Raw genomic sequence first — 27,742 nt, forward strand, 5'->3', positions numbered from 1 at the left:
ACTCTATTACGTATGTTGTATGTGTAATTCCATTCCTTTCTGTGCTGACAAAAAACACCAACAAACTCTTGCTTGCTACTTAAATGAGTTTCTCTCATATGAGACTGTTGATGTAGTACTAGAATCGTACTAAGCATAAACTGCCACCCTAACTGGGAGGTCAGCAAAATTCTTCCTCGGCCCTCCAACGTGCGGTTCTCAGTTCCAGGCCTTTTGTTGAAACTCAGCTAAGCCTCCCCAAAATCACTGTTCCCACTCCAGCTCAAGTAATCCCAGCAGTTTTTGCCTAGGAGGAGCACAGCAGAACAGGGAACGCAGCTTTAATGCTGAAGGAAACTGAGGAAACTATATTTTGTCTGTAATTTGACCTCTCTAGGGGAGAAGTCAGTTGAAGGGAAACAGTTTACCTATATTTGTAACTGCCCTCTTGGGTCCTCAGAATGATGATGTAAATGTTGATTTCCTGTCAAAGATAACCACTTTCTTTAAAATACTCATTTCGTTGAATACATCCTCTTTCTCACCCAGTTTAATCATAACCAACTAAGTAGGAAAAGACCTTTAAAATCATTTAAGTCTAACCATTACCCTAAGGCTGGGGTTACTTCTTGTTACTTTTGAGAAGAGACCAACCACCTCCTCACTATAATCTCTTTTCAGGTAGTTGTACAGAATGGTAAGGTCCCCCCCTGAGCCTTCTCCAGGCTAAACAACCCCAGTTCCCTCAGCCAATCCTCCTTGTAATACCCTGTAGTCTCACATACTTTATTAAACAGCATGCTCTATGAGTTTTGTTTGTGAAACTCCCAGGTTTGGTACGATGATATTTTGTACCCACTTACCTGGGGATAAAGATTTAATCTCCTTTTAATTCTAATGCTAGGTTATTTGTAATGCCACAGGCTAGCAGTCTACCCTAGTGAGAAACCTGGTGGCACAGGCAGCCACATCACTGCCCTCGGGCTCAGGGAAGACAGCTGGAGTGCATATACTCTTTCCCTCCACTCACCTGGCTCCACAGTCTGCTCCCTCTCCGTGATTTAGCATGAGAATACTGCCACCACTAACTCAGTGCTGCAGCCCTCCTGTAATGCACTTTCAGCAATGTCTCTCCTGTAATCCTGTGCCAATGCCTCACCACCCTCACAGTGAAGAATTTATTAATCTAAATTTAGACCCTTAGTTTTTATGAAAAGAATTAACAGACTATTTGAAAGAAAAAAATCCCTTGCTTCTGCCAGCTGCTGTGGAGAGCTGTGTAATACATGAGACTGGGAAAGCTAAAAGTAGAGAAAATACAATGGGCTATTTAATTTCAGCCTAGGCAATTACAGAACAGGTAAAATGATGACCACACTTCAGCACACTCCATCCTGTGTATAGTTCATCAGCAGAGGAAAGTTTTAAGTGCAAAGCAGTTACCAACACAGAGGAATGGGATTAAGTTTAAAGTAACTGGAGGGATCTGATGCTATCAACTACTAGCACAACTATTTAACATATCTCTGCAAGTGCTTCTTTGCTGCTAAAGGGAACCTAAGCTGATGGGTCATTCCAGCAGCAGGTGGGTCCAAAGTATTGCCACATTTGAGCGCTGGAAGTTCAGAACTGGCATCTAGAAGCTAAACAGACTGTGCAGATTAAAGTCCTTCCTTACCACCTAGGCTGTGTTTTCTCATGCAGTTTCATCTGTCATGTAGGGGACAGACAGCACACCATATGCTAAGTAAATATTAAATACACCCTATTTCCTGTACTAGGAGGAGTTTAGTGATAGAATCACAGAATCATCGAATAGTTAGGGTTGGAAAGGACCTTAGATCATCTAGTTCCAACCCCCCTGCCATGGGCAGGGACACCTCACACTAAACTAAAGAAGTGGGTGAAACACCTAAACCAGACAAATGCAGAGATCTAGTTATGGAGAAAGCGCAGAGCTAATAACTTGCTTTTTCGTGTGGTCAGAACAGAAAGATTGGGTTACTGCCCTCCAACTTGGGAAAGATGATCCAGTTAATCTGAATTCTACAGGATTTTGAAGTACTTTTTTTTCTTTTATGTTAAGCAAAGGAGATAAATTCACATGATAGAACCACACAGTTACAGAAAAAAAAAAAAGCACTGATTCTAACAGCATTGAAATCTGGTGTTGCCAAGAAGCTTCAAAATTAAGAGTGAATGCTGAAATAGAGCCACATAGACAACAGACACCAACAGCTAACTTATTTAGAACACAAGGTAATAAACTCATTCTTACTTTCCCCCTACAGCTTTAATATGCACACTGATGTGAATGAATTGACCACTGAATGTTTAGTGTGAATGTAAGTCTTCCGAAATTACAGCTATTGTTTTACTGGTTCAGATTGTTAATATGGTTGCTTAAGAGATGTGCCATGTCACGAGTTAGTGAGACTGCTATAGTGATCTAAATACTGGCAATGAATGTAATTTCATCTACAATATAAGGACTGAAAACAAGTAAATATTTGGACATAACTCTTGCTATGAATGTTCTCTTTCAGAAAAAGAAACCCAAAACATTTACAGAAGAGTTATTTCTGTCAGTTTTTAAATGCACAAGATCTGAACATGTGCACATCTGCTTCAGTGGTACTAAAGAGACAGCAAGTTAGAAGGATTTATTGATGCCTGAAATCAGACAGCTGTGACTGCAAGTCTTCATAATGTAGTGTATGTGCTACAGAAGACTGTTGCCTCTCTCTTTGGGTATGCTGTTAGCCATAAAAGCATTGCTCTGAGTGACAGCAAGGCATGAACAGTTGTTTATTTGCTTTCTAAACCATAAAATTAGCTTATTCAGATTGCTGCACCTGCACACATTATCCTGACAGTTCAAAGCTAATTTCACACATTCGGTAAACAGCAGCCAGGTTCTTCCCTAGTGACTCCACTGGAGAGCTGCAACGGACAGACTACGGCTTAGTTATATCAGTGAAACCCATGTGAACAGGTTGGGTGAGAAGTTTAGAGAAAAGTCAATGAACTATACAGATTTCTCATGCAGTCCTTACAGATAAATGCCCCTGTGATTCAGTATTCGTGGGTCTTACACAACTGCAAACTTGAGTACTAATAAAGACACCTGAAGTCCAAGTGACTGTACAAATGTTTGTCTGTTGTGGACACTAATGTTCAAGTAGCCTTAAACCTGCTAGAAGAAAATTAAGGATACTCCTATTTATACAGGCTTTAAAGATACCGAGTACCAAACAGGCTGGTCTTCAGCTTTAAGGACCCTGTAGAAATAGCTGATACTTGCACATACAAAAACTTCAAATTTTGAAATCAAATGCAGACCCCCTCCCACAAACTCCAAGTTACTTACACAAGTATTTAAAAGGTTCTGGGTGACTTTATTACTTCAGGCTTTGGTATTAGTCTCTTCAGTGTGTATCAGCCTGGGAAATTAGAGAAGCTCTAAAGTAAAAGTCAACCTTACCTGAAGCTATTACATAGCAGGAGAATTACAACCTAAAGTGCTTTCTTTCCACCTTCTACAGACTATAAGCAAAGATCTATTAATTTCTATTACTGACTTACTAATTCTATTACTGACTTTTCCCACAATGAAGGACATCCCAAATGTCATTAGTGATGATTACATTTTCTTTCCGTTTCAAGCATAAGCATAAACTACTTAGGCAAACTACAATGGACCAGGAAGGTAACAATCTTTATTTATCTTTGACTTTCAAGGGCTTGAAAGACTCCTGTAAATGACACACTGAAGAGATGCTAAATCAAGTCTCTTTCTCCCTTTTTATAAAAACATTAGCTAAAAATGTATTTGTTAGCTAGTGGCTTTAATGCCCAATGTTCCCTAAGAGAAAATTCTTCCATTTGTTTATATGCCCCAAGAGAAAATAGGGTAATATAGATCTTAAAAGACACCAAGTAAAGTTTACCAGTCATTCATCCAAAGTAGAAAAGTTAGCCGGATGGGAAAATAGAAGAAAGTGCTTTTTGAGCTTACTTCTGTTTAGATAACTGTAACTTCCCTAGGTTTTCGTTTCACGCTTTCTAGTCGTGTTAGAGGGCGGAAGTTTGTCGGCTTCCTGCTTCCTTCTGCAGTGGTTAACCGACAGTCCTTCTGCAGCCCCCTCAGCAGCTCCATTAATTCCCGTTTTTCCAGCTCTGCCTGCTCCAGCTCCTGACGGTGCTGCCTCTCTGCAGACATCAGGGAGCGAACATCTGACATCATTCGTGACATCTGACTCTGAAATGCAACTTGGATTTACCGCAAGAAACAAACTCTGTTCTAGTGATGGTGGTATGAAGTTGAATTTCCCACGCATGTACGGTGAGGGATTATAAATAATAAGCAACACTGAAATAACTTTTTGATAGCAGAATAAATGTAAACAACTTGAGACACAGTCCTGCATTCACCCTCTCAGATAATCTCATTTCAAAGATTCCAAAACAGTTTTCCTTAAAGTGCAAAAGGTTTCTTACAAAACGTAGTAAGACACAGTGGATTTACCCAGCTGCTGCTTACATTTTCTATTTCAAGACCCTGACCAAAGTAAGGGTTTGGTTATGTTCAGGTATATTCTTCAAGGATTTAACATTACAGCCAATAAAAATAAAAATGTAAACTATAAAGTACTTGCTCTGGGCTTTAAAAAGTTATTACTTTGTGATATAATAAGAACTGGATGAATGAAAAGGTAAGATGGCCTTGCTCATTACTTGATTAGGTTTACAGTTCAACTTTCCGACCCTCTGAGCACAGCTGAACCAAAGCATAAATACCACTGTCTGCAGCAGGGCTCCATGTCAGCCAGCCCTGGATTAAGTCACTTTGCATAGCACTAATAAAGGAGCTGGATATTTAATTACATCTGATTTGTGATGTAGACACACATGTGTTTAGACACTGAAAATGAGTTTCAGTCTGATTTGCCAGCATCTTACATACAGAACAATGCTGTCCTTGTACAGAGGTACCAAGGTTAGCGCCAAATGAATTTGAAGTAGATAAACCGCACAAATAGAGCACTCAGTCTGCTTCTCCCCAGAGAAGATTAACTTGCAAAGCATTGTGCTAACACCTGTTTTGCTTCCCATACTTAATGGAATTCTCATCTGTATGAGACTACATTTACAGAGTAAGAGACTATTATTGGGAAAAACAAAGCATTAGACTGTTAGGAGAGGGGGAAAACAGAAAATAAAATGATCCTATTTACCTTCAGTTCTTCAATTTCATTTTGCAGAATACTCTCTTTTTGGACCATATGCCTCCTCTGTGAATCTAACCTTGACTCCATCTCATGCTTTGCCTCCTCCACTCTGCAGATCATTTCTGACCTAAAAAGTTGATTTCACCTTGTTAAGTGTTGTAGGCATGGAAGACAGTGATTTTCAAATTCCAGAAAGCTTTCTGGAAGCCAAACAACCCAATGTGATTCCTATCACATTCTGCAGGACACACCTCCAGAGGCATGACAGTACTGCTTTGTAATTGAAATAAAACTAGCAAGGGGGCACTATGTGACCATTCACAGAGTCTACATAGGGGACAACTGTATCATATTCCTGAAGTAATTCTATGAGTTTTTAAATGATTTACTGATTTTAAATGATTTACTGCCTTTTACCTAGAGTATCTGCTTGCTTAGTATTACTAAACACATGCAGTCAAGATAAAAAGTCTGAATAATATAGTATTGTTAAATATCTTGTTACTTTTATGGTGGACATTAAACAATAATATGAAGTAAACTATTATAAACTAATAATTCACACAGCTTCACAGCCCCAAACTAGCTGTTACTACATTAACCTTTTGAGTTCAGAAACCAGGCAGTGGAATCCCTTGTGTCTCAATGCTTTTGTATCAGATCTGAGCCTGACTTCACAGCAATGATCATGAGCACAAGACTTAGCGAGTTGAAAGACAGAAATGGGAAGGAGCATAGGAAAAAAACAAATCGAACTGGAATATCATGGAAAGGGAAAGCTACAGAAACATCTGTAAGGATGCTGGTAAGAAGAGTCATATTCACTGACTTGTTATTAATCTGCTAGGGTTTTAATAAAAATTGAAAATTAGATCCTCAGAGGTTTAATCTACCAGTCTGTACCTGCCAAAATAATTACAGGTTTTTATTTTCTGGATCTGTACAAATATAAACTAAATGTAATTATTAAATAATGTGACTTTGGGTCTGTAATAGTCTAATGGAAAAATGAAATTGCCAACTTTTGTCCAGCTTTCTTAGGTATTTTGTAATTGTATATTGTCAGCTCACAGCCTTATTCCACTGCAAGCAATGACGTTTTGGGATTTATAATAACTTGGACAAAAACAAAGTAACAACAAAATAATCAAAAGAGTAAGAATTTCAAGTCTATGCTGACCCATAACAATATGCTGGCCCATAAGTATCAAGCAATTAATAGACTACATAACGCATACCAGAATCCAGAGTTAGTATTTGACATGCTTTGGGCAGTGATTTTAAGCCCAAGCTAATGCAAACATTAAAGGAAGAGAAGATTTGTACCGAAGTAGTTCTAGCTCGGTTCTTAGCTCTGCCACACAATTGTGCTGTGTGTCTTCCACACTGAGAATGGTGTAGCCACAGCCATTGGGGCATTCACGGCTCCGATATTCACACACTGCCAGGTGACTGTCTAAGTTACGACGTTCAACTTGAACTGTACAGCCTGAACAGGGAACAGTAAAACAAGCCAGTTGTTAACAACTAACAAAAGCACAAGCAAGCTGCAATGTCCTGAGCTAAACAACTGTCACTCTGTTAAAGCAATGAAAAAAGTAATTTCTTTAGAATGTGAATATAATGGTTATAACACACACAACTTGTAATAAAACACTCTTTAAGTAAGATACTTCTTCATTAGCTGAAAACACTGGAAAACTGATAGTAGTGCCTACAAGGATGCTGGAGACAGACTGTCAGGGACTGTAGTGATAGGACAAGAGGCAGTAGGTTTAAATTTAAACAAGGGAAGTTCAGGTTAGATATAAGGAAGAAGTTCTTTACTGTGAGGGTGGTGAAAAACTGGAACAAGTTGCCTGAAGAAGTGGTAAATGCTCCATCCCTGGCAGTGTTCAAGGCCAGGTTGGACAGAGCCTCGGGTGACATGGTCTAGCGCAAGTCATCTTTGCCCATGGCAGCAAATTGGAACGCGATGATCTTAAGGTCCTTTCTAACCCAAACCATTCTATGATCCTGTTTTTTATGAAGTCTTCTACTGCTTGTCTGGCATTAAAGCAAATTCAGTAATGACAGTGCTGATGCCAAGCTAAGGCACTGGCAGCTGGCTTGTGCTTCACCAGATTACACTGACTAAAATTGAAGAATGCCCATGAGTTAAAAAAAAAAACCCTTACCTTATCAAATCTAGGAAAAAAGTTCAAAGACCTAGTCAGAGAAATGTGGGTGAGATGGGATGTAACCTTGTTTTTCTCACAGGTGGTTGGTCTTGTGTATAACATACCAGACAACATAAATAAACAACAACATTTATTTATGAACATTTAATAAATTATTCAAAAATAGGAAAGTTTCCACAGAAATGCTAGGGTACAAACTTTACAAACCTGTAGTGATTAAAAACTAAAATGTAGAGAACTGAAAACGAACACTATATAAATTATTGCTGCATGTAACGCTAAATTTGAAGTTTGCAGTCTTAATGTTTAGAGGACTGTTTGCTATAATACACACTTGCATTTAATTTTAAGGTAAAATCCATGTAAGAAAACAGAACCAATGAAACTTGTCAACAAAAAACCCAGAAAACTATGAACTATCAGCCCTCTAGAAGAGCTTTACTGATAAATGATTTGTAATTGAGGTACTCAAAATACAGTCCACTGTATTCTACAGTAAGAGTTCAAGAGATGCAAAAGCTCTCATGTCCTGAACACCAGACACCAAAGATAAGTTGTGGGAACTTTATAAATGCTACTGTTTCTGTAGAAAGTAAACCAGGTGAATCTGAAGCGTCTGCAGGAGTCACTGCTGAGAGAAATTATAACTTCCAGTGGAGCAATCTTCTTATAATTAATTACAACAACCGACTTAGCTGTTCTTTTAGCATCAGGAATTAGATATTAATTTTGTCTAGAAATATATGACATTTTGAATAAAATTTTAACACTATGATCCTTTTTAGCAGTATGTTTCTTCCTCGAGAGGTGTAGGTTGTTTTAAATAAAAACCTTATCGTGATCTCAACAATTCTAGACAGAATTTAGCTTAAACCAATTCTTATTTCCATGATAGGTTTCTGTTAAAATCAGGAGATAGTGAGCAGCTGCACATGCACCAGGCAACCAAATGCTTTATAAGTAAATTGTGATTCGTAAATATTGTGTAGGTGCTGTTACCTTCATTCAGACATCAGAACAAGCAGTCAAAATTGAAAGACAACCTCACTGAAAGACAGAAAGCAAAGCGAATGCACTACTATATCTTTGTAAATTTGAAGTCCATCATACTCATTCATCTTGGTCAGCTCTTGGGTAAGAAACTGTTGCTAACCATCATGCCTGCCATAGATCAGTAATACATTTTGTCCCAAACCACTGCTGTAAACAGCAAATTATGCCAAAGCTTTGAATTTCTGTTTGGAAATAATGGCCATTACTGCCATTATGTTGATAGAAAGATGACGAAAACATGTTTTCTGAATATAAAGGATTCAATTTATTTAAATGTTACTCACCGGCATTGGAGCAAGGTATCTGACTGTATTCACACTCCCTTTCATGCCTGTCTATAGACTCCAGAGAACAAACCATTTGACAGCCGTACTCCCTGTTTTTGCAATGTAGCTGAAGACGGTTTAAATCATTTCTCATGTATCTACATTAAAAAAAAAAAAAAAAAAAAGTTCTAATATCTGGGAACATTACTGAGAAATTTGTATTTTCAACTTCGGGGAAAGAAAGCAAAACTCTAATCTCCATTACGAAAAAGTGTGAGTAATCAGTTTAATATTTTGTTTTCCATATTGCAAAAGAACAGGCTTAAAAGAAACAGTGTAAATGGAAAATTCAGTCTCCAAAATTAAATGTGCAAATGAAATCTTTATTTTAATTTTATTTCACTGCTCAGTAGATGTTACCGATAACAATCAAAAGGGCTACTCAGTCATCATTTTAAATTTTGTGTTTCTAAACATGCCAAACCAAACTGACTACAGTGAGTACACACCAAACAACCTGTAAATTAACCTCAAGGGTTCTGTCTACACTGTATGTCAACTTTCCAGGCAGAAAATCTCATTATTGACAAAAGCACTGAGAATACAAATGGAGTAAATTTATCATCTGTGGCTGAAGGTTTTAAACACAATGTAACTGTTAATCTGAGCAGATTAGACAATGCATGGGTTAATCAGCAAGCGGTGTCTACTGATGAAACTCTGTGCGCTGGGAATAGCATAGTTCACTTGGAATGGACCTACAGCAATCATCTAGCCCAACTGCCTGACCAGTTATGGAAGACACTTGTGAAATCAGCCTGCTTTACATGACAAAGTGGTTCAAGACAGATATTCTTATGGATAAAGACATTTTTAAAAAAGGATTTAAAGGTGAGAAGTTGGATTTATATCTACAGAAATTGTTCATTATAAACCCAACTACAGTATCTAAGTGAGGCTGAAAAGAAAAAAGATATACAGTGTTTAGTGACTGTTGTCAACAGTTGCTTTGCCTGATTTCTCTAAAAAAAAGTATTTGAACGCTTCGGTGCTGTAGAAGACATTCAGAATAATATTCAGAGAGATGTCTAGAAACAGGATTAAAGATTTAAAAAAGTGGAAAACAAAATAAGTGTTTGAAATCTTAATACCTTGAAAGTTAGTTATAATAAATAGAAAATGCTAATGCTTTCATGCAAGTGATCAGTTTCTGCCACAGTCACACTGGATAAAGACAATATGAGTGACAGTAAACGATAAGAGATAAAGCTGTGCAAGCGGAACTGAGAAATCCTAAATTCATGTGATTTCAACATACAGCAATATTACTGTATACCTGTAGAGAGGCCGTAGCAAAGACACGTCAATCATCTGTCTGTCTTCAGGGCAGTTACTGTGATGAACAAGCCACCCATGTATACAAGCAGTACAGAAAGCATGTTCACAAGGAGCCTGTAACGGATCTTCTAGCACATCACGGCAGATGGAGCATAATAGCCCTTCATTGACGTAGCCAACAAAACGCTCAATATCATAACCCATGCTCTCCGCACACTTTCAGCCTATTAAAACACAGAAAAATAAAGCAGTCTTTGTCCTGAATCTGTATGGCCAGATCCACAAAAAGGCCTGGAAGCAACCCTAGAAACACTAAGAACTTAATGTGAATAAAGAACTTCACAGTGAGAATGCAAAAACTTACATACTTCAGAGACTTTAAGATTTAAATAAGAATTTGAGGATTGTACTGCTGGATGTCAGAATCCCCATTCCTCCGAATTCTGAAAGCAAAGACAGGCAATTGAGCCATGCTTGTTCAGAATTCTGTTACAGAACACAGTTCTAGCAGCCACTGTGAAACATGGATTTTCTACTTACTTGAATTCTACCTGAAGCAGAAACATCGTAGAAGCTCAAATGCAAATGTTTGCTTTCCATTTTAAAGCCTTCTGTATCATGCCTAACCAACTTAGAAAAAAGTATCCTTACAGACAATAGCTGGGCACTTCCAGCTAGCAGAATTTGTATTTATGAACTGCACGTCACTTAACATGTTGCTTTCATACTGAAAAGGCTAAGATTCTCTATTCATTGTAGCCTTCTATTCCAGAGAGAACAGCATGAAATCTCCACATGCCTAGAGTAGTACTTAATATACAGGAAGAAAAGAAGTCAAAACTGCAGCTTATTCTGAAATCGTGAAGAGCTACTGTCTTCTCTCACATGGTCTATTTTATAAAACTGAGTAGATTAAATGGATTTGAAAGCTTTGTAAAGAACTAACCAGCAACCTGCATTCATCAGAATCCTATCATGAAAAGCCTATAGTTCAGTAAGATCCCAAAGAAGTCACGTAAAAGAGTATGTTTTAGGCTTCACATTCCTACTTCACATATAAAATTACTTTTGTAACCCCACTGAGACTTGCGAGAGAGGTTTTTATTAGTTATGAGGTTTTCTGAATAAAACAGAAAAGGAAGATATCCTACCTTTTCAGATTTTACTACATATATATGTAGTTTGTCCAAATATTTCAGAGGCAGTTTTCTGATTAGTAAGACATGTAACACTTCCCCCAGTTCCTCTTCACTGCTTTATTATGCCTATGAGAAAAATGAGAAAGGCTCAGTACTGTTTCCTAAGTTACCAAGTCCTATGTCCAACCAGCCAGCTGCTGAATAGACCCTGTCCTGACAGCCCACTGAAACAAAGCTTTCCAAAACAAGCCACTGTAAAAAAAACAAGTAAGACAAGAGATCTGACTAGATTGGGGGAGAAAAACAATAATCAGTCTTTCAGTTATTAATGACGCAGATACTTATGACAAAACTGAGCATGTGCTGCCATTTAATTTTGAAGCCTTACGGTTTTGTTTGTAAGACTGAAGACAACACAATTCAGTATTATTGGAAAGTAGCAACTTGAAATATAGTAAAACTGTACTCCTTAGAAAGATGAAAGTTTCTTATCTAACCCAGTTTTATCTGGGTGCGTTATGCAGTTCATTTTTGAAACAGAAGTATCACAGTCAAGTACATTGTATTGACAAATGATACTGCTCCAATGTGCAGCAGAATTAAGATGATTGTTCACTTACAACAAAAAAAAAAACAAACACAAAGGACATCATCACTTGAATCCCTGCAATCTAGCAATTGCAATGTGACATTCAAAGAGAATCTCAATCTGAATTAGAACCATGTAACAATCTTAAGGATCTCTAAGGACTAATGACAAATTTTGCTCTGAAGGGAAAAAAGAACTTTGCAATTCCCCATCATGAAATGTTCTGCAATTGTGGAATGTGTAACGGATGGAAACTTAACTAAGAGCTGTGATCCTCGCTCATGACTGTGAGAGACATATCAAAGTATGTTTTTGACAAAGTGTATTCCATGAAGTACATATATTTATATTCATTATTACTATTTGTTGGAAAGAAGTAGGAAAACATAAGCGTGCAGCTGTTCTATGATCTTCGTATTTGGCCACACTGGGGCACCTGGCCCCATTCTTGGCATAGCCAACAGTGAGATCATGAGAAACTGCATGGCCACACCAATAAACAATTACAGGAATGGCATAAAGCCAGCTGTGTTTCTAAGGGTATAAAAGCAGGACCCTCCTGTAGCCGAATGTGAAGCCTCACCTATGGGTGGATGCACCACACAGGAATTTTCCAAGTTACCTGGGACTCCCAGCATTGGCTGCAACAGGGCTTCCCAGCTTGAAGTGTGGCCCAGATGATGACGATTAGGTGGTAACTGGTGATGCATTTCTTCTTAATCACTATTCTCTCTAATGATCTGATGCACTGCTAATTTTCCTCTGTGCTATACATATACATATATATACACCTTATTCCCTTTATTGTGCTTGTTTACTACATATATAGCTATATACCTGACTGAGCTTAGTGTGCTTGTTTGCTTTATTGTACTTGTTTAATAAAGAGCATGTTCTAGGGCTAGTGTGTGATCATTTTGTTGGGTACCAAAACATTACCTGCTACACAGTTTACATATTGTTTAGTTTTCTCCCGGCATGTTTCTCCCACAGCCAATGCCAGGGCCTGCAGACATGCTTCAGCCAGATTTAGATTAGTTGGGACACGTACTAGTTCACTGACCTAGTGACAGCACTGCCACAGCAGCAGGGAGAGCAATCCACGTGGACTCCTGACAAGGTCCCAGGCAGATTTCACAGACTGCATCTGGCTCTTTGCTGCTGTGGCTACAACACTGCAGGTAAACTAAATTTCCAGGTGTCTAGGATATGCTATTCCTTCAGTCACAGCAAGGACAATTTATGACTTAAAGCAGTTTGCTCAAGAAAACAATTCTTTTTAATGCTGTTGTTCCCCTATAAGTTTTTACAGTTCTGCAAAGACAGGAAATTCAGGACTTCACTAGTGCTGCATGAACAAAACAAGCACTGTGTCTGCACAAACCTGGGACTGTAAGGACAGCAAGGACCACACTGGAAAGCTTAAAAAGCAGAAACCAACATTTATTATCAGTAGCAGAATGTGAAGTCAAATACTAGTTTCTAATACTAATGAAAGGCATTGAAACATTTAGTATGTTTATGCTGGAGGACTGTAAACAGCATATATGCATTCTGTAACTTGAACTGTGAGCCTAAAACTTTGATTTGACTTAGAGGATCCCAGAGGATTCAGCTTTTAGAAAGATTTTCATAGGGGTATATAATATGTCAACAAAAACGTATTTTTGCTGTCCCAGTGTTTCTGTTCTACTGTAAGCTACATTTTGCATATACGATGCTGACCCCTGAGTACTAAGTCTTCAAGACACTCTTTGGCATATTTTATCACGTTTGAAGTCCATCAGAATGCAGGAAAGAGAATTTTTATAAGTGGGGGAAAACCACTTTTGTGCCTGACAAAAAATAAAGCACAACAAATACATATATAAAGCCCCAGCCAAAACCGGAGTTCAAATGGAGAGTGGATGAGAACTCTGACGCAAAAATTACAATCAAAAGGGGTTCTAAAGAGAAGAACTTCAGTACGTTTTCAAGACTGATGTTGGACCGGCACCATCCCACACAATGCCAGAATCCTTGTGGCTTTGAGTCTGAGACCTACGACAACAGCTGTCACTGTCCCAAATTTCTTCCAGTAGAAATTTCCTGAGAACCAGAGATATTTTATCTTCTGCTAACTTAAAGAGAAGCACTTTAGTCAACAGATAAGCAGAGGGAGAGCACCAAATGAATGGCATGCGTTCTACCAGCGCAGATGACTCTACTCTGTACTTCTACTCTTCCTCGGAAACTTCCCTTTTCTTGACTTTGCCTCAAAACCTCCTCTTCTATTTCCACTACAATTCACCAGTTGTCATACTCCTTTTTTTCGTCTGCACCTATAAACTGCATTATTTATCACTGCCTTCCCACACTCCACTAATATTTCCAAACCTTGCTCAGCCTTTGATTTCTCTGGTCCAGAATTTTACACATCACCTGGCCATTACCAGTGACACCGCCCATGAGGATACCTGGAATTTGAAGGTGCCCAGTCTGGAAGGCAGAAAGCCCAAGAACTACTACATGCTATTTAAATTTCTATTGTTTCACTTGTATTATTATTTCCTCCAATATTTTTTGACAAGCAAAAATATCCTCCAGACTTCACAGATATTCATTTTTAGTAGCTCTCATCCCATGCAGTTTTCCAGGCAGATGTGCACCTATAGCTTTGAACTACACCTTCAAACAGTGATTTTGTGTGGATAAAATAATAGGGAGAATACAGATATGGTGTAGTTCCCAGGAACACAATCACATAGCCTGCTGTTTAGCACTAATCTTTGTAAAAAGCAGGACACTGAGATGGGATTAATAACTTGCACTTTTTATCTACAGTAGCTTCTGATTTTTAAAACCTGTTTCTTTTCTCTGTGACAACACAAAACCAAACTGTTCAAAGAGCCGGAGTGAATCATGACAGAACTACAGATGTGCAACACTAAGACTGCTTTTTCAGAAGTATGTGTGACTGGAAGAACAGACAATCTTTGCAGGGCTTAGGGATGAGGTGACATTAAAACATTATATTGCTTGAGCTTCCATTTCACAAAGATATACTATGCTTTAAACCCTTCTGTAGGGAAGCAACGTTTTAAGGTGTCTTGTAGCACTCTGCCACAGGCAATGTAAGCTGCTTCAGGCCACTATTAATGCCCATAGATGCAGACTCACCCCTTCAACTGTGACAGTACAAGCTGTTTCTACAGTCACTTGATTTATCACACTGGGTAACTGGCCTGTTTTCAGGCTGAACTGGGGAAAAAAAAAAAAAAAAAAGAAAAAAGAAAAGGTTTAACATTGGCAGCTGTCCTTGAGCAGCCCAAGCCAACCTATCTGCCAATTCATAGCCTCCCTCGAATCAGTTTGAATATTTAATTTGGCTCTTTCCTGAACTGGCTCAGACACCTACTCACTGATTTGCTAGGCCAGATTTTCTTGTAAACGGCTCAGAAAAAGCTCTATTGACTGTCGAAGAGAGGCAAAAGAGGAGATGAGGGACCCCAGCCAGGGCTGAAAGACAGACAGCAGCTGCATTTGTTACCGAGTCTGCCAGACAGCTCCTCCCTCAGCACAGCTCCTCAAGCTGCTACATTGTGGAGTCTCACAAACATCTGTTAAGAGAAAGGGACCAGAAGGGATAAGAACAAACGGACAGCAATACCAGCTTACACTGATGTAAAAAACTGACTTAAGCAACAAAAGCGTCTATAATAACCAGTACAAGATACAAAATTAATTTAAGGCCTCTCCCAGGAACTACTTAAGAAACTGGAGATACTTTGACAAAGACCATTTTTACACAACGCTTCCACTTGCTGTCCCGCTACAAAACCTACTCGAAATAGGTACTTCAAGGCACTTCAAGATACATGCTTCACAGTTCCCTTTCGGGTTTTAAAGGGGTGGACTCTGCCGCAGAGACAAGACCGGAGGCAGGACAGCTCTGCTCAGAAGCTCTCGTGAAGGACTGTGCAGAGGTCGAAGGAAGACTCCTCGGGAATGGCCAACACTCTTGGGCACAGAGAACAAAACTGGCCTGGAAACCATAGGAGCAGCAACGTAGCGACAAGCGGCCGCGCCTAATGGGGCTCACACAACTAACGCGCACTTACCACCATCTTCTCAGCAGGATGGCAAAGCCACCACGACCCCTGACAAGGTCCCCGCGCAATGCCTCTGCCCGCAGCCCGCCCCGGGACAGCCGCTCACCACGACGGCCCGCGGCTGATTCTCTCGGCCGCAGTCACCAGCTCTCCACACTCACTCCTGCCGCCGCTGCCTCTGCCGTCGCCGTTCGCTGTCGCAAAATCGAGGTTCGTTTTGCGGCCGCTCCCGCTTGACGGCCGCACAGCCCACCGCAGAGAGGGCAGCCTCGCGCCATGCTGTGTGCGGCACGAAAGCCCAACCCCGCCCCACAGGTCAACCCCGCGCATGCGCACCGCGACATCTTCCCGATGGGAGGTGCAGGGCGTGCGCCGCTGAAGTAATCCTCGCGGCCGGCCGCGGGAGCACGGCGTTGCTCACAGCGCATGCGCGGGGTGGGCAGCGGCTGACGGGAGCCGACGGCGGGACAATTGAGTGCTGAGGTTGCGGCGGGGCTGGTGGCTGAGGTACGGCAGAGGGTGGGAGACCGGATGGAGGGGCCCTCGGCTTCTCCTGGCAGGGCCGGCGGGCGGAAAAGCCGGCTGGGCGCCCCCATTCCCTGTGCTTGCCCTCAGGAAGACTATTCCTTCCTGACACTTCCCGGCTCTTACCGGTTGGTTGAGGCGCGCTGGGGCGATAATAGCAATTTGAATAGCTTTTGCATTTGCACCCTGCTCCAAATCCTTACAATTACTACTAATTTAAAGAGATTTTTCGCTAATACTGATATTCAAAGCGATGCGCTCACCGTCTGCAGTTTAACTGCAGTTAACCCTGTGTCGCATCTTTGTAGTTGCTTACAAAAACCCCATCTAGCCTTATAATCTGTGCCGAGAATGTCTCTTCAAGTGTCTAAGAGAGCATTCTTAAATATATGTTAAATGTGCGCCAAGATAGGTAGCATAACTGCCTTTAACAGGACTCGGTGCATGCAGTATTGAATCCAGTGTATAAAACTTTTTAAAGCTCTTTGTATATGTATTTCATTTTGATGCAGCTGTTCAGATGCCTTTAAGGAGAAAAATACTGCCGAATGCAACGCTTGCAAAAGCAGATGCATTCATGAGATGTTGTAGGCTGTGGTTTCATGGTACACTTAATTTAGGCAAGCCAGGTTGCTAATAAAGGCAGGAACAGCACTTTTCTCATGATACTTTCAGCTGCTTTCCTGCAACCGTACCTAATGGTACTGCGAGTACAGGGTGATTCAACAGATCAGTGTGTGGAAAAGGTGTATTTGCTTGTCAGCTGATCTACTTGTAATGTGGAGGCACTCCTTGCCCTTCCTACACCTACTCTGATCCTATCTAAAAGACCTAGTGTCAATCATTTGTTGCACATCTATAATGGCCCCTTTCCTTTATAGTACTGTAAAGATACAAAAAAAAAATAAGCCTTTATTTTTTTTTATTTTTTTAAAAGCTTATATTTCGAGGTCAAAGAGCAATATATGGCTGGAAGTAATATTACGTTTTAAAAACCACAAAACCTTAATGGCTTTTTGTAGTTGCAGTTAGGTAATACTGGTAATATTCTTTTTAAATTTAATGGGAGTGAAGTTGCTGAATTCTCTAGGGTCATAGCTTTAAATTTCTTACTGATTTGCAAACCACCTAGTGTGTCTATTTTTGTGGTTTAAGACCAAATGACAGTTCAAAGTCCAACTGGATTCGGAAACGAAAACACTTTAATGACTGATACATGCAGTTTTTGAGTTGCACAACTCCACTGTTCCAACGGAGATGTGACAAGCTTTAGAAGTTAAGGGGGTAGTGTTAGTGTAGCTCTTCAGGCACGCTAAGCAGTCCTCATGTGGAGTTGTGGGGTGACACCTGGGTTGTCTTCCCAAGTGTCACCATGCATTACAGGATTGGGTGGGATAAAGAACTTGTTCAAATTCGTATAGCTTCTGAAGCTGGCTGTGATCAGCCCCGGCACTCGCAGTCTGCTCCTCTGGATGGCTCTTGACAACTTTGTAGCTTTCACAGTGACTATCTGTTGCTTATACTGCAGGTCTGCTCCTATTACAACAACCAAGCTACTCCCTTATTGAATAGGGTTAACTAAAGTTCATATGCTAACACTGCTGTCATGTAGTCCTCATTTATGTGAATTGCTGTTGACACAGACAAAGACCTCTTTCGTTGTTTTTTTAATAACAGCCACGATGGAAGTGACAACAGTTCAGGCCATTTTGCCGTGGTTTATGTCTAGTAACAGCATCATATATATGCTAATTGTTCTGATATGAAGGAGATAGCAGTACTCACGCTAGTGTCTGCCTGTTCGCAAAGCATCTTGACAGTACCACTACTGTGCACATCTTGGAAAGAAAGGTTGCTGTGCCCCAGTAAGCCACTGGAGTGCGGGGTAGCGTCAAAAAAAGTGCAGGAGCACCCTGACTGCTTCATGCATGAATTTGTTGTTCATTGTGTGCTAATAATGGGCTTTTCAAATTTGCATTTTAAGTGTTTAGGTGATCAGTTGTGTTTCAAGTTGTCCTTTTTATAACCTGGTGTAACTTTGTTAAGCAGTCCTATGTTACACACCTCCAGAGCATTTCTTGCTATTGCAAACCTCATTATTGGTTTTTCAAATTAAAAGGGAAATGTTCAACTGCAGAATTTGCTGTAGTCAATCTCTCCTAGTACTAAAACAATTCATTGCAATAATGCTACTTTATATAAAGTTGTACTATGCTTATGAGTTAAGATTATTTGAAAATCTTTTATGCTATCTTTTATTTTGTTTTAAAATAGTGCTTATATTGTTATCTATGGATGCATTTTTATGTAAAGCCTATTCTGACTACAGTTGTCTTTATCTGCTTCCTTCCTTCCTCTCCAGCCTCTAGAGCAATACAACTAAATATGAGGCGATCAGCAGCTCCAAGTCAAGTGCTAGGAAATGTATCCAAAAAGCCAAGGTTCATACCACCAGGAAAAAATAGCACAGTTTGTTTCAAGAATGAAACTAAGGAGATGGACCAAGAAATTAAATTGAAGGAGGTAAACTGAACAGTGCACTGAAAAGTGTATTTGTTTGTACAGTGTTTTTACTAAAAGACAGCATTCAAGCTCACCATGAATAATCTCTGTTTAAATGAGTCTGTTTGGAGTAGATTTTGATACCTTTGCTTTTATTATATTTGATCTTGCTTCTTGGGTAGATTTCTGTCACTCCGTAAAGTGGATGTAGAATGTTTTTCAAGTAAATTAAAATAATCAGTAATGAGCACAAATGCAGTTCTCAGTGTAGCTGGGGTAGGGATTGCATCTTGGCCTGGCCTTTGTTGGTATCAAATGTTTGAAATGCTTTGGCAAAAGCAGTTAAAAAACAAAGATACTCAGTAATGAAATTTCAGTACATGAAGTTGCAGTTTGCTGCAAGGAAGTTTCTCTCAAAACCTTTAAAATGACCCCCCCCAAAAAACCCATCACAATTCTTATTGATTTAATCTACAGAAGACTTCTATTAAATTCAGTTCATAAACTACATATACAAATGCTGTTTGGTATCGTGTGCAAGTGATTTTTGTTGTGAGCACTGGAATGCATATATTTGTGTAGTATTGTTATGTATGTATGTCAATAGTTTGATAAGGAGGATTAGTATCTATTGACATCCCTTCTCATTTTTCTTCATTTCTCTTCAACTGCATGAAGAAAATGCTATTGTGAACTTTTTTTTATCTGTCTGCAGAAGAGAAATGAGGACCAGAATCAAAATGTAAATTTTATACAGTCTGTGGAGTCAGCTGGAAAAGGAACGACTACCAAAGAATGTTTCATTGTTAATAAGAGTAGCATGGTTGAAATGAAAACACCAAATACACCCAAAGCTGGTAAGATGCTCTTTCTTATTTACTGCCATCTATTGTGAGAGAATTTTAAAGCTTATGAATGCTACACTACTTAGTAAGCTTTTACGAACTGCTAATATAAGGGTTTTGCAATGGTGAAATTATTTGGTGTTCTACTGGGTAGAGAGTGAAAGAAATAAATTATTATTTTTTTTTAATAGAAAAGGAAAAATGTTGGTGTTTTAGAAGCCAGCTGGTTGCAGTGGTATTCAGGTGTGCGTCTTCCAGAAGAATGCTATGGCCATTTCGCTGTAATCTACAGTATTATTGAGAGGAGAGTCGGGATACCTTAAGTAGTGGAAAAGTGTAATTTGGAGACTTTGCTGGCCTCACACAGAGGATGCTTACCATTCAGAGTGCATTCATGGGGTTTTTCAGAATTCATTAGGGTTTCTCTTCAGCACAAAGTCTGAGCTATTTTCTTCAGTGTCTTCAGTGGACACTTGAGGTTCCAAGCATAGGCTGCTAACTCTAGTCTAGCATCAGAGCAGAACGGGGTCTGTCTCTTCATGTGTGTGCACTTACTCATTTGTTACTCCCAGTAATAAGCATTACTCTAAAAAGCTAGGTAGTAAGCACTACAAAAATACTGAAGTTTCTAAACTAGCAAATGCATTTTGATGGACCCAGGCAGTATACATGGGCTCCAACCTCTCCACTTACTGGCACATCAGGTACCTAGGTCCTGTGTGGTGGTCCAGTTCTAGCTGCTGACATTACACTTCCATGCACAGAATACACTTAGATGCACAGAATAGAGTCCCTTCATCCCGCAAAATATTTAGAAATGTAGTTTTATAAGAAGATGGGACAGCTTATGGCAGTAGAGTGCAGTGCATTGCCGGACAAGCATATTGACCAGTCACCTGTTAAAAGGTGTCTGCTTTTTTCCTTTTATTTTCCTATGTTTGTTTCTCCCTGAACCACCTTCTGTCTGTCCCTTTTCCTTGTTCTTTTGCCTTCAAAAATCTCATTAGAAGCTTTGTGCAATCTCCAGATGCCCTTTCTAGCATCTTATGAGTTCCAGGCTCTACTAGGCAGCCACCCCCTTCATTCTGTAAGGTTCTCTGGAGAGTCCTTCGCATTGACTCTTCTTGTTGGGTTTCACCCCCGGAAAATGGGCTTATTGGTCCCCTGCTCATCCTGTGAGAGGAGGCTGACATTATCATGTTGTGACCCAGAGTTTATGCGCTGTTTGTAGATCTAGAAAATTCAGCCTCCTTGTCTGTCTTGGTGTTGATGGACCTGAGTGACTCTGGGGGGTCAAGTGTCTTCATTTCTCACTTTTCACGTGCCCTGACCACAGATAACAGTGCAGGGATGTTCTGTGTTGTGTGAGTGCAGGTGTATGACCTCAGGAACTTAGTGCATCTTGAAAGTGTTGCACTTGAACTGAGTTGCTAACCATGCTGGATGAAAATCATTCCTCTTGGAGCCAGCTCAGGCATTTCAACATCGGTCTTTACAGTTAATTCACTGTTGTTTCCTTGTAATTAATTACATAGAAAACGATCCTTCTCTTTGGTTTAGGGTTCACTTAATTGGTAATACTTTGTGTAAGTATGGAGTTTTAACAGAGCATTTCATGACTACTTATCACCTTGATTCCATAATGGTTGGAATTGTCTGTCTTAAGGGTGTCTGTTTATCTGCTGCATGCTGTAACTTCCAGTTCTGATTGAAGCTCATACTTACAGAAAATTTTCTGTGTATATAGGATAAGTTGTTTGAGTGGTCCTGCTTCCCTATAGGTACATCTGAAAAATTTGTGCCTGCTGGTTCTGTCTTAACAGTGAACTTGAAAGATAACTAGAGGAGTAATTTCCAAAATAATCTGGGAAAAGGGCTTTTTTTTTTTGCAACAAAAAACATTGTGAAGTGGAAAGGATACTAAATGCTTTTTCAGTCTCATGAATTCTGGGTGCAGCTGGTATGGGCTTTCTGTGATTGCTTTAGAAAAATAACCAAAAAGTTATGGAGTGAGACTTGGTGTTTCTGTTGATGTGCTGCTGCCTGAGTGACTGAGCAAGCCATTTTGTGCAAAGCCTTTCTATATTGTAGAATGGGGCTAACCCTGCAAATCTTTGAAAGCTGTGATGAAATGTGGTATAAAATAAGGGTATCTAATGTCAATGTTAGTATGGTCATCAGGTTCACGGGTAATGCAACTGTCCATCAGGCTCTGCTGCATCTTAAGTAATTTCTTAATAACTGAAATTTTCAAAGACAACTTCTGCCCTTTACGTCATGTTTGTCTGCTATTCATTACAGCTAAAGTAGCAATTATGTACATTGTGTAAAGCATAACCCTCTTTGTAGTGTGAAATGAAATTGTTTTGTCAGAGCTGGTTTTGGTATAAAATTCAGAAGTAATGGAAACCAGTTATGAAAGCCAGAGTCAGTTTGGGGTTTTTTAATAATTATTAATACTGTAATGGAATTATATCTGACTGCCAGACTCTGCAGCCAAAGAAGACTTCTCTGTTAAAGGGGCATTAAAATAAAGATCGAAAAAGTCTGTGTGTACACATTATTATGGTTTATTGTATCAATATCATTTAATGCAGATGATAAACTGTTAGCTTTATACCATTCTCAAAGCTGCTGTGTTTGGATTTCCAGTGCAGCAGTGGAATGTGTAAATAAATCCCCCTGTTTCCATTGATATTCTTGTGAAACACCTGTGGACCATTGGACAACTGCACTGTTCCCAGAGCTAATCTTTCTGAAACCCAGCCCTGAAAATGCTGTGCATTCTTTCAAAAAAACCTTGTTATCTGACACACAGTGTCCATTTCCTGGAACAGACAAGTAAAGGTTTGATCAGATAGCATCAATCTAAAAGTTATAGTGTATCTCAACAAAAATACTTGCTTTTCCAGGCTTCTTTTCAAAATAAACTTTTCTAAAATGTCATTAATAACAGTACAGTGTGAGGGACTGAAATTCCAAAAGAGTTGAGTTGTTAAATGAAACTTACCTGTGTGTTGTAATTTTAAGACATTTCGAACTGTAAGATACTGAACACACTGTTCCACAGGCAATTTGCTAATCATGATTCTAAGTTGTTAATACTGGAAAATGATGTTTTTCCATAAATACACATCTTTGTAGGAAAATTAACTTTACGACTGCTTTTTGAACCTAAGGGGCAAAGAGCACAGAAGTCTCTTTGCTATCTTTGTTTTGTATTCAGAATACAGTAGCTGTTGACGCTGACTACAGATGTATGGAGGGGAGGTAATCTACTTGACATTGTCATTAGTACTTTTTCTCACATGCTTCCAGAGAATTCTATCAGGTAAGTCTGTATGCTCTTTAAAAATGAAAGTTACTTTAACATTTCTAAACTATTAAACAGTAACTGAAAACAGAATTATAAATGTGTTTGGAAGGATATTATTGCAGCTTTTCAAAGTGCTTGGTTTCTATTTTACCTCATTACATTCTGAAGACCTATAAGCAATAACAAAAAATTAAAAATGATTTGAATTTGAAGAAACAGTGGACAGGCAGATCACTGAACTATACTTAGTATCTTGGCATCAGAGAAACATGGTGGGATGGCTTCTATGACTGAAGTGTTGGAATGGAAGGTTATAGACTCTATAGACTGGGAGGATGAAGACCTTAGGCCCAATGTAGGAGAGGATCAGGTTTGCGATCATCTTATGAACTTGAATATGCACAAGTCCACAGGACCTGATGAAATCCATCTGTGGGTCTTGAAGGAGCTGGTGAATGAAGTAGCTAAGCCACTGTCCATCATATTTGAAAAATCATGGCAGTCAGGTGAAGTTTCCAATGACTGGTTGATAAGAAACTTAACAGTTTCTTTGGTGGTGCAGTGTGTGCTCGCAGCCCAGAAAGCCAACTGTATCCTGGGCCGCATCAAAAGGAGCGTGACCAGCAGCTTGAGGGAGGTGATCCTGCCCCTCTGCTCTCGTGAGACCTCACTTGGAGTATTGTGTACAGTTCTGGTGTCCTCAACATAAAGAGGACATGGAACTGTTGGATCAAGTCCAGAGGAGGGCCACAAGGAAGATAAGGGGTCTGGAGCACCTCCTGTATGAGAAAGTTTGGGCTGTTCTGCCTGGAGAAGAGAAGGCTGCTTGGTGACCTCATAGCAGCCTTCCAGTATTTGAAGGGAGCCTACAAGGATGCCAGAGAGGGACTCTTCATTAGGGACTGTAGTGCTAGGACAAGGGGTAATGGGTTAAAACTGAAACAGAGGAAGTTCAGGTTAGATGTAAGGAAGAAGCTCTTTAATGTGAGGGTTTCTACATATATTCTGTGTGGAAATGAATAGTTTTTTCACCTGCATACTTAGACACAGTATTCTAGTTGGACTGAGATTTCATTGTTTGAATCTAATGTAGGTGAACAGAAATGCTGGATATAGAGTTTTACTCTGTTAAAGCTCACCTGCTTTTTGGTTCAGGAGTACTCTGGCTTTCATTCGTCACTAATACCTGTTAATGCATCTTCCAAGAAGAACTTTGTTCAGAAGTTAAACACTATCTTTGAGCTAAGAATCAAGACAGATTGTATTTCACAGCAGGGTTTGTGTGTTCACCCTATGCTTTTCACCATATGTTTTTGATGTTTTCCATGCCCATATTACTAACTGTATTTATTATTTGAATATATTTTCTCCAACTTCTCCAGGATGTTAATGTTTACTGAATTCATTGGTCTATAAGGTTTAGATTATGCTCATTTAAGTCAACTTCATTTTCATAATAGGAATGTTTGTTGGCTGCTTTAGCTCTCTAGAACATTGTTGCCTGTTAGTCTGATACCTCTTGTCACTCAATATGAATAAAACCCCTCTTAATCAATTAATTTATTGTAAGAGGAAAACCACTTTTCATTCAGTTATGACAGTTGCAACCAATTGCCTATCACTTTTAATCATAGGAGTAAAAAATGTTATTTTCAGAATTTGCCATTGTCCAATTTTAGTCTAACTGCCTACTTTTGGTTTCTAGATAACACAGTTGAAAACATTCAGGCCTGACATCTCATAATGAAACGGATTACTGCTAGAATTGGACATGTGTAAAAGTAGAAGTATTTGTTGTAATTTTTGTTATTGCAGGCATTTCTATTATTGCACTTCACAGATGGACCTGAGTAAGATATTCCAATCAGGTGTATTTTACTACCTGTCTATTGTAGTGGTGGAGCTGCATGTATAGCTGCAGGTCAGTGTGCCCTTAAAATGTTTTTGGAAACAGCTGGTAAAGCAGTTGAGTCTTTGGGTAAATGTTACCATCTGTGGCTCTTAATTACGAAGTGCACCTTAGTATGACTGTGGTGTTATTGGATGCCTTAGTGCAAGTAATTTATTACTGCATTGTTTTAAGTTTGTAAATTTTGTTATACTTACTCAAACTAGTAACTAAATTCCTTTGCTACCTCTGTGATTTAAAGTGACCTCCTTCTCCCTCCCCAGCAGTCAATGTGCTGTGAGTAGTCTTCTCACTTAGACTTATGTGGTTATTTAGTTCTAGATGGCTTGTGTTTTCTGCTCTGCAGCTTTAGGACTTTTTGACATCTCCTGAGGACAACACCTTTGCTTGCTCTTTCTTGGGATGCGAGATGATGTCTTCTACTCTGCTGCTGGCATATGGCCTTCCCTAGCCTTTCCCCAGCTGGTTATACACACTCAGAGGTTCCCTCAGCTGTGCTCATGCATTGTTTACAGTTATAGATGGAGATGGTAAGATAGCAAAGCAGGGAACAGCATTTCAGTGAAGTAACTTTACTACTGTAATCTTAAAGTGTTCAAAGCTCTCAGGACTTTAAAAAAACAAAACAAAATGAGAGGCTCTTTAGTCTGACATTGCTTGTTCTCTTGACTCCTCAGGGATTTGGGGGTTGGTTGAGTTGTTTTTTGCCTTCCTCTTCCTATAGATTCATCACTTTCTCTGTAGTGATGACCAGAACTACGTACCAAGCAGAACACTGTGCTCAGGATCTTCTATTTCTGTGCTCAAAAGCACCAAATGCAGCAGCCATGAATTCCCTAGTTCTTTAGCTTTAAAGTCTATCAGTGGAAAAGCCATTATTGGCTTGTAGCAATAGTCAGATGTGCAGTCAGTTTTCATAGACTGAAAGCAAGCAAAAGTGACACACCAGCTTGTTGGAGAAGTTCCTATCTCTAATGAGTATTGGTTGTCTTCAATTTGGGCTGCCCACCAGCTGAGCAGTAAGATACCTTGTGGTAGTAGAATTAGCAATCAAGAGTGAGATGAGAAGAAGGAACTTAAACCAGCTTCACCACCAAAGGCAACATATGGTGTAATGTTCCATGACTGCAATGCTGCTTTCTTGGACAGTGTAGCCATCTGCAATGCAGTATAATAGGCTGTTGTAAAGCAAATCCAGACTTGTGTAGTTCTGGTGTGGTATTTCCACAGTTAGTACAACAGAATTTATAATTTGATATGATCATATCTCACTGTCATGTGAATAACCAGGCTTTATGTAATGACAGATAATATAACCAGGTTATTCACACGCTTGAGAAAAGTGCAGTGAATTGACAGTGAGATATACCTTCCATTTTTCCTAGTTCAGTGTGCTCTGATACATGTATTTGAACTAATGAGGTAATGAAGGAAAGGGGAAGGAAACCAGAAATCAGAAGGTTATTACATGGTCAGAAAAGAAAGAAAACCAGAGTTATATTAGATGTAAAACATTCAGTGATGTCTGGTTGACCCTTTTCACACAGCTTATTACCAGTGGTGGGAGCTCACGCTCTGCCCTGAGTCCTGACCTTTTGTGTCCATGTTCTTTGGGGTGTTATCCATAATTTGCATGCGAAGCATGAAGAGGTGTTACCATGATAATGAGGGATGTGTTTTAGTGAACACATGTGCAGTTCCACAGTTGGGGTTCTGAGAGGGTCCTTTGGGTGGTGGCTGTCCCTCATATTGTGCCCCAGCCTTTGAGTCAGCATTTTTCACAGTTCTGGGGAGGCTTATCAGCTTTGAACAAGGGGCCTGAGTGATCCTGCATACAGTGTCAAGAGCCAACATCCTTGTTCATTTCGTTTGCGGTAATTCCTGCAAGGCCTCCTGTGCTCAAATGCAAATGGTATCTGAGATAAGTTCAATTTCCAGGCTCTCACATCATGATAGCACAACTAGACTTCAGTACCAGCTTTTGGCCTTGGGCCTCAAGTTTTCCCCTGAAACAGAAGCTCTGTCACTATATGACTTTCCTAAAATCAACACGATAATGATAAGATGGTTATCTCACTGTCTTCACATATCCACTGAGCAAAATTAGAAGAATGGAGATAGCTGCTCCTCTGTCAAATGCAGGGAATAGATTCGGAGAAAACTCCTGGAACAAACTCGCCAGCAGTTTTCAAGTTGACAAGCAGGTATTCTCTATTGTGGCTCCGGGACACGCAGATTGCTCCTCCTAACATGTATCCCCGTACTGCTACACAAGCCGTCCTTATATAGTCACTGGGCATACATGCATATTCATGGAGCTGTGCATGAATTACATAGTTTTCCAGAAAGTTTCCCGCATGCATACAAAAATGTGATGGTGGTCTTCGAGGGTCGTTTACTTCTTCCAAGAATCTTCCTCACTTCTGGCAGTCTTTGAAGCACCGGCTTAATTAACATTACAGACATAGCAATCATCCTGTCCTTCGACTTACCAGTTAGTTTAACTGCTCCCATCCTGGACATCTGCTAGTCCCCGATACTCCCCAGTAGATGTTTGCACCAGCTTAATGGGTTCATTAACACCACAAACATAGCAATCCTCCTGTCCTTCTACTTACTTAGTTTAACTGTGCCCATCCTGGACATAAGGTAGTCCCAGATACTCCCCATCCCCAGGTCCTGTTTTTCTGTTTTGTTTTTCTTACACTTTTTGTACTAAGGTCCTAAGGACTTAAACTATGTCAGCTACCTTCAAGCACCTCATTTATTTTCCATTACA

The 27,742-nt window shown here is 39.7% G+C and overlaps 2 protein-coding genes and 1 long non-coding RNA gene across 4 annotated transcripts in view; 2 read left to right on the forward strand and 1 right to left on the reverse strand.

Annotated features, from left to right (window-relative positions):
- Positions 1-2,731: 2,731 nt before the first annotated feature.
- Positions 2,732-16,034, reverse strand: LOC134156515 (RING finger protein 151-like). Of its 2 annotated transcripts, XR_009961940.1 has the most exons (9): positions 15,876-16,034; positions 11,199-11,312; positions 10,046-10,271; positions 8,728-8,867; positions 6,537-6,699; positions 5,217-5,337; positions 3,998-4,240; positions 3,350-3,422; positions 2,732-2,922 (listed from the first exon to the last, which is right to left on the reverse strand). XR_009961940.1 is itself a non-coding variant. In XM_062604597.1 (8 exons), the coding sequence occupies exons 3-7, from the start codon at positions 10,249-10,251 to the stop codon at positions 4,004-4,006; spliced, it is 867 nt and encodes a 288-aa protein (XP_062460581.1). In that variant the 5' UTR covers positions 10,252-10,271; positions 11,199-11,312; positions 15,876-16,034; the 3' UTR covers positions 2,732-3,422; positions 3,998-4,003. The 2 variants fall into 2 exon arrangements, 1 of the variants encoding a protein (XP_062460581.1); XM_062604597.1 differs by having other exon boundaries at positions 2,732-3,422.
- Positions 12,010-14,797, forward strand: LOC134156516 (uncharacterized). The gene is made up of 2 exons (XR_009961941.1): positions 12,010-12,476; positions 14,602-14,797. It is a non-coding gene; the product is annotated as an uncharacterized LOC134156516 (long non-coding RNA).
- Positions 16,035-16,435: 401 nt separating the features above from the next.
- RAD54B (RAD54 homolog B) overlaps positions 16,436-27,742 on the forward strand; it is a 62,985-nt gene continuing 51,678 nt past the window's right edge. Inside the window, exons 1-3 of the mRNA XM_062604595.1 lie at positions 16,436-16,519; positions 18,761-18,914; positions 19,609-19,750. Coding sequence (XP_062460579.1) covers positions 18,777-18,914; positions 19,609-19,750 — 280 coding nt within the window. The 5' untranslated portion in view covers positions 16,436-16,519; positions 18,761-18,776. The remainder of the gene's footprint in view (positions 16,520-18,760; positions 18,915-19,608; positions 19,751-27,742) is intronic.

This window comes from Pezoporus occidentalis, unplaced genomic scaffold, assembly GCF_034315485.1.
Source record: "Pezoporus occidentalis ecotype Australia unplaced genomic scaffold, CSIRO_AGI_Poc_V1 ctg87, whole genome shotgun sequence".
Taxonomy (NCBI): Eukaryota; Metazoa; Chordata; class Aves; order Psittaciformes; family Psittacidae; genus Pezoporus; species Pezoporus occidentalis.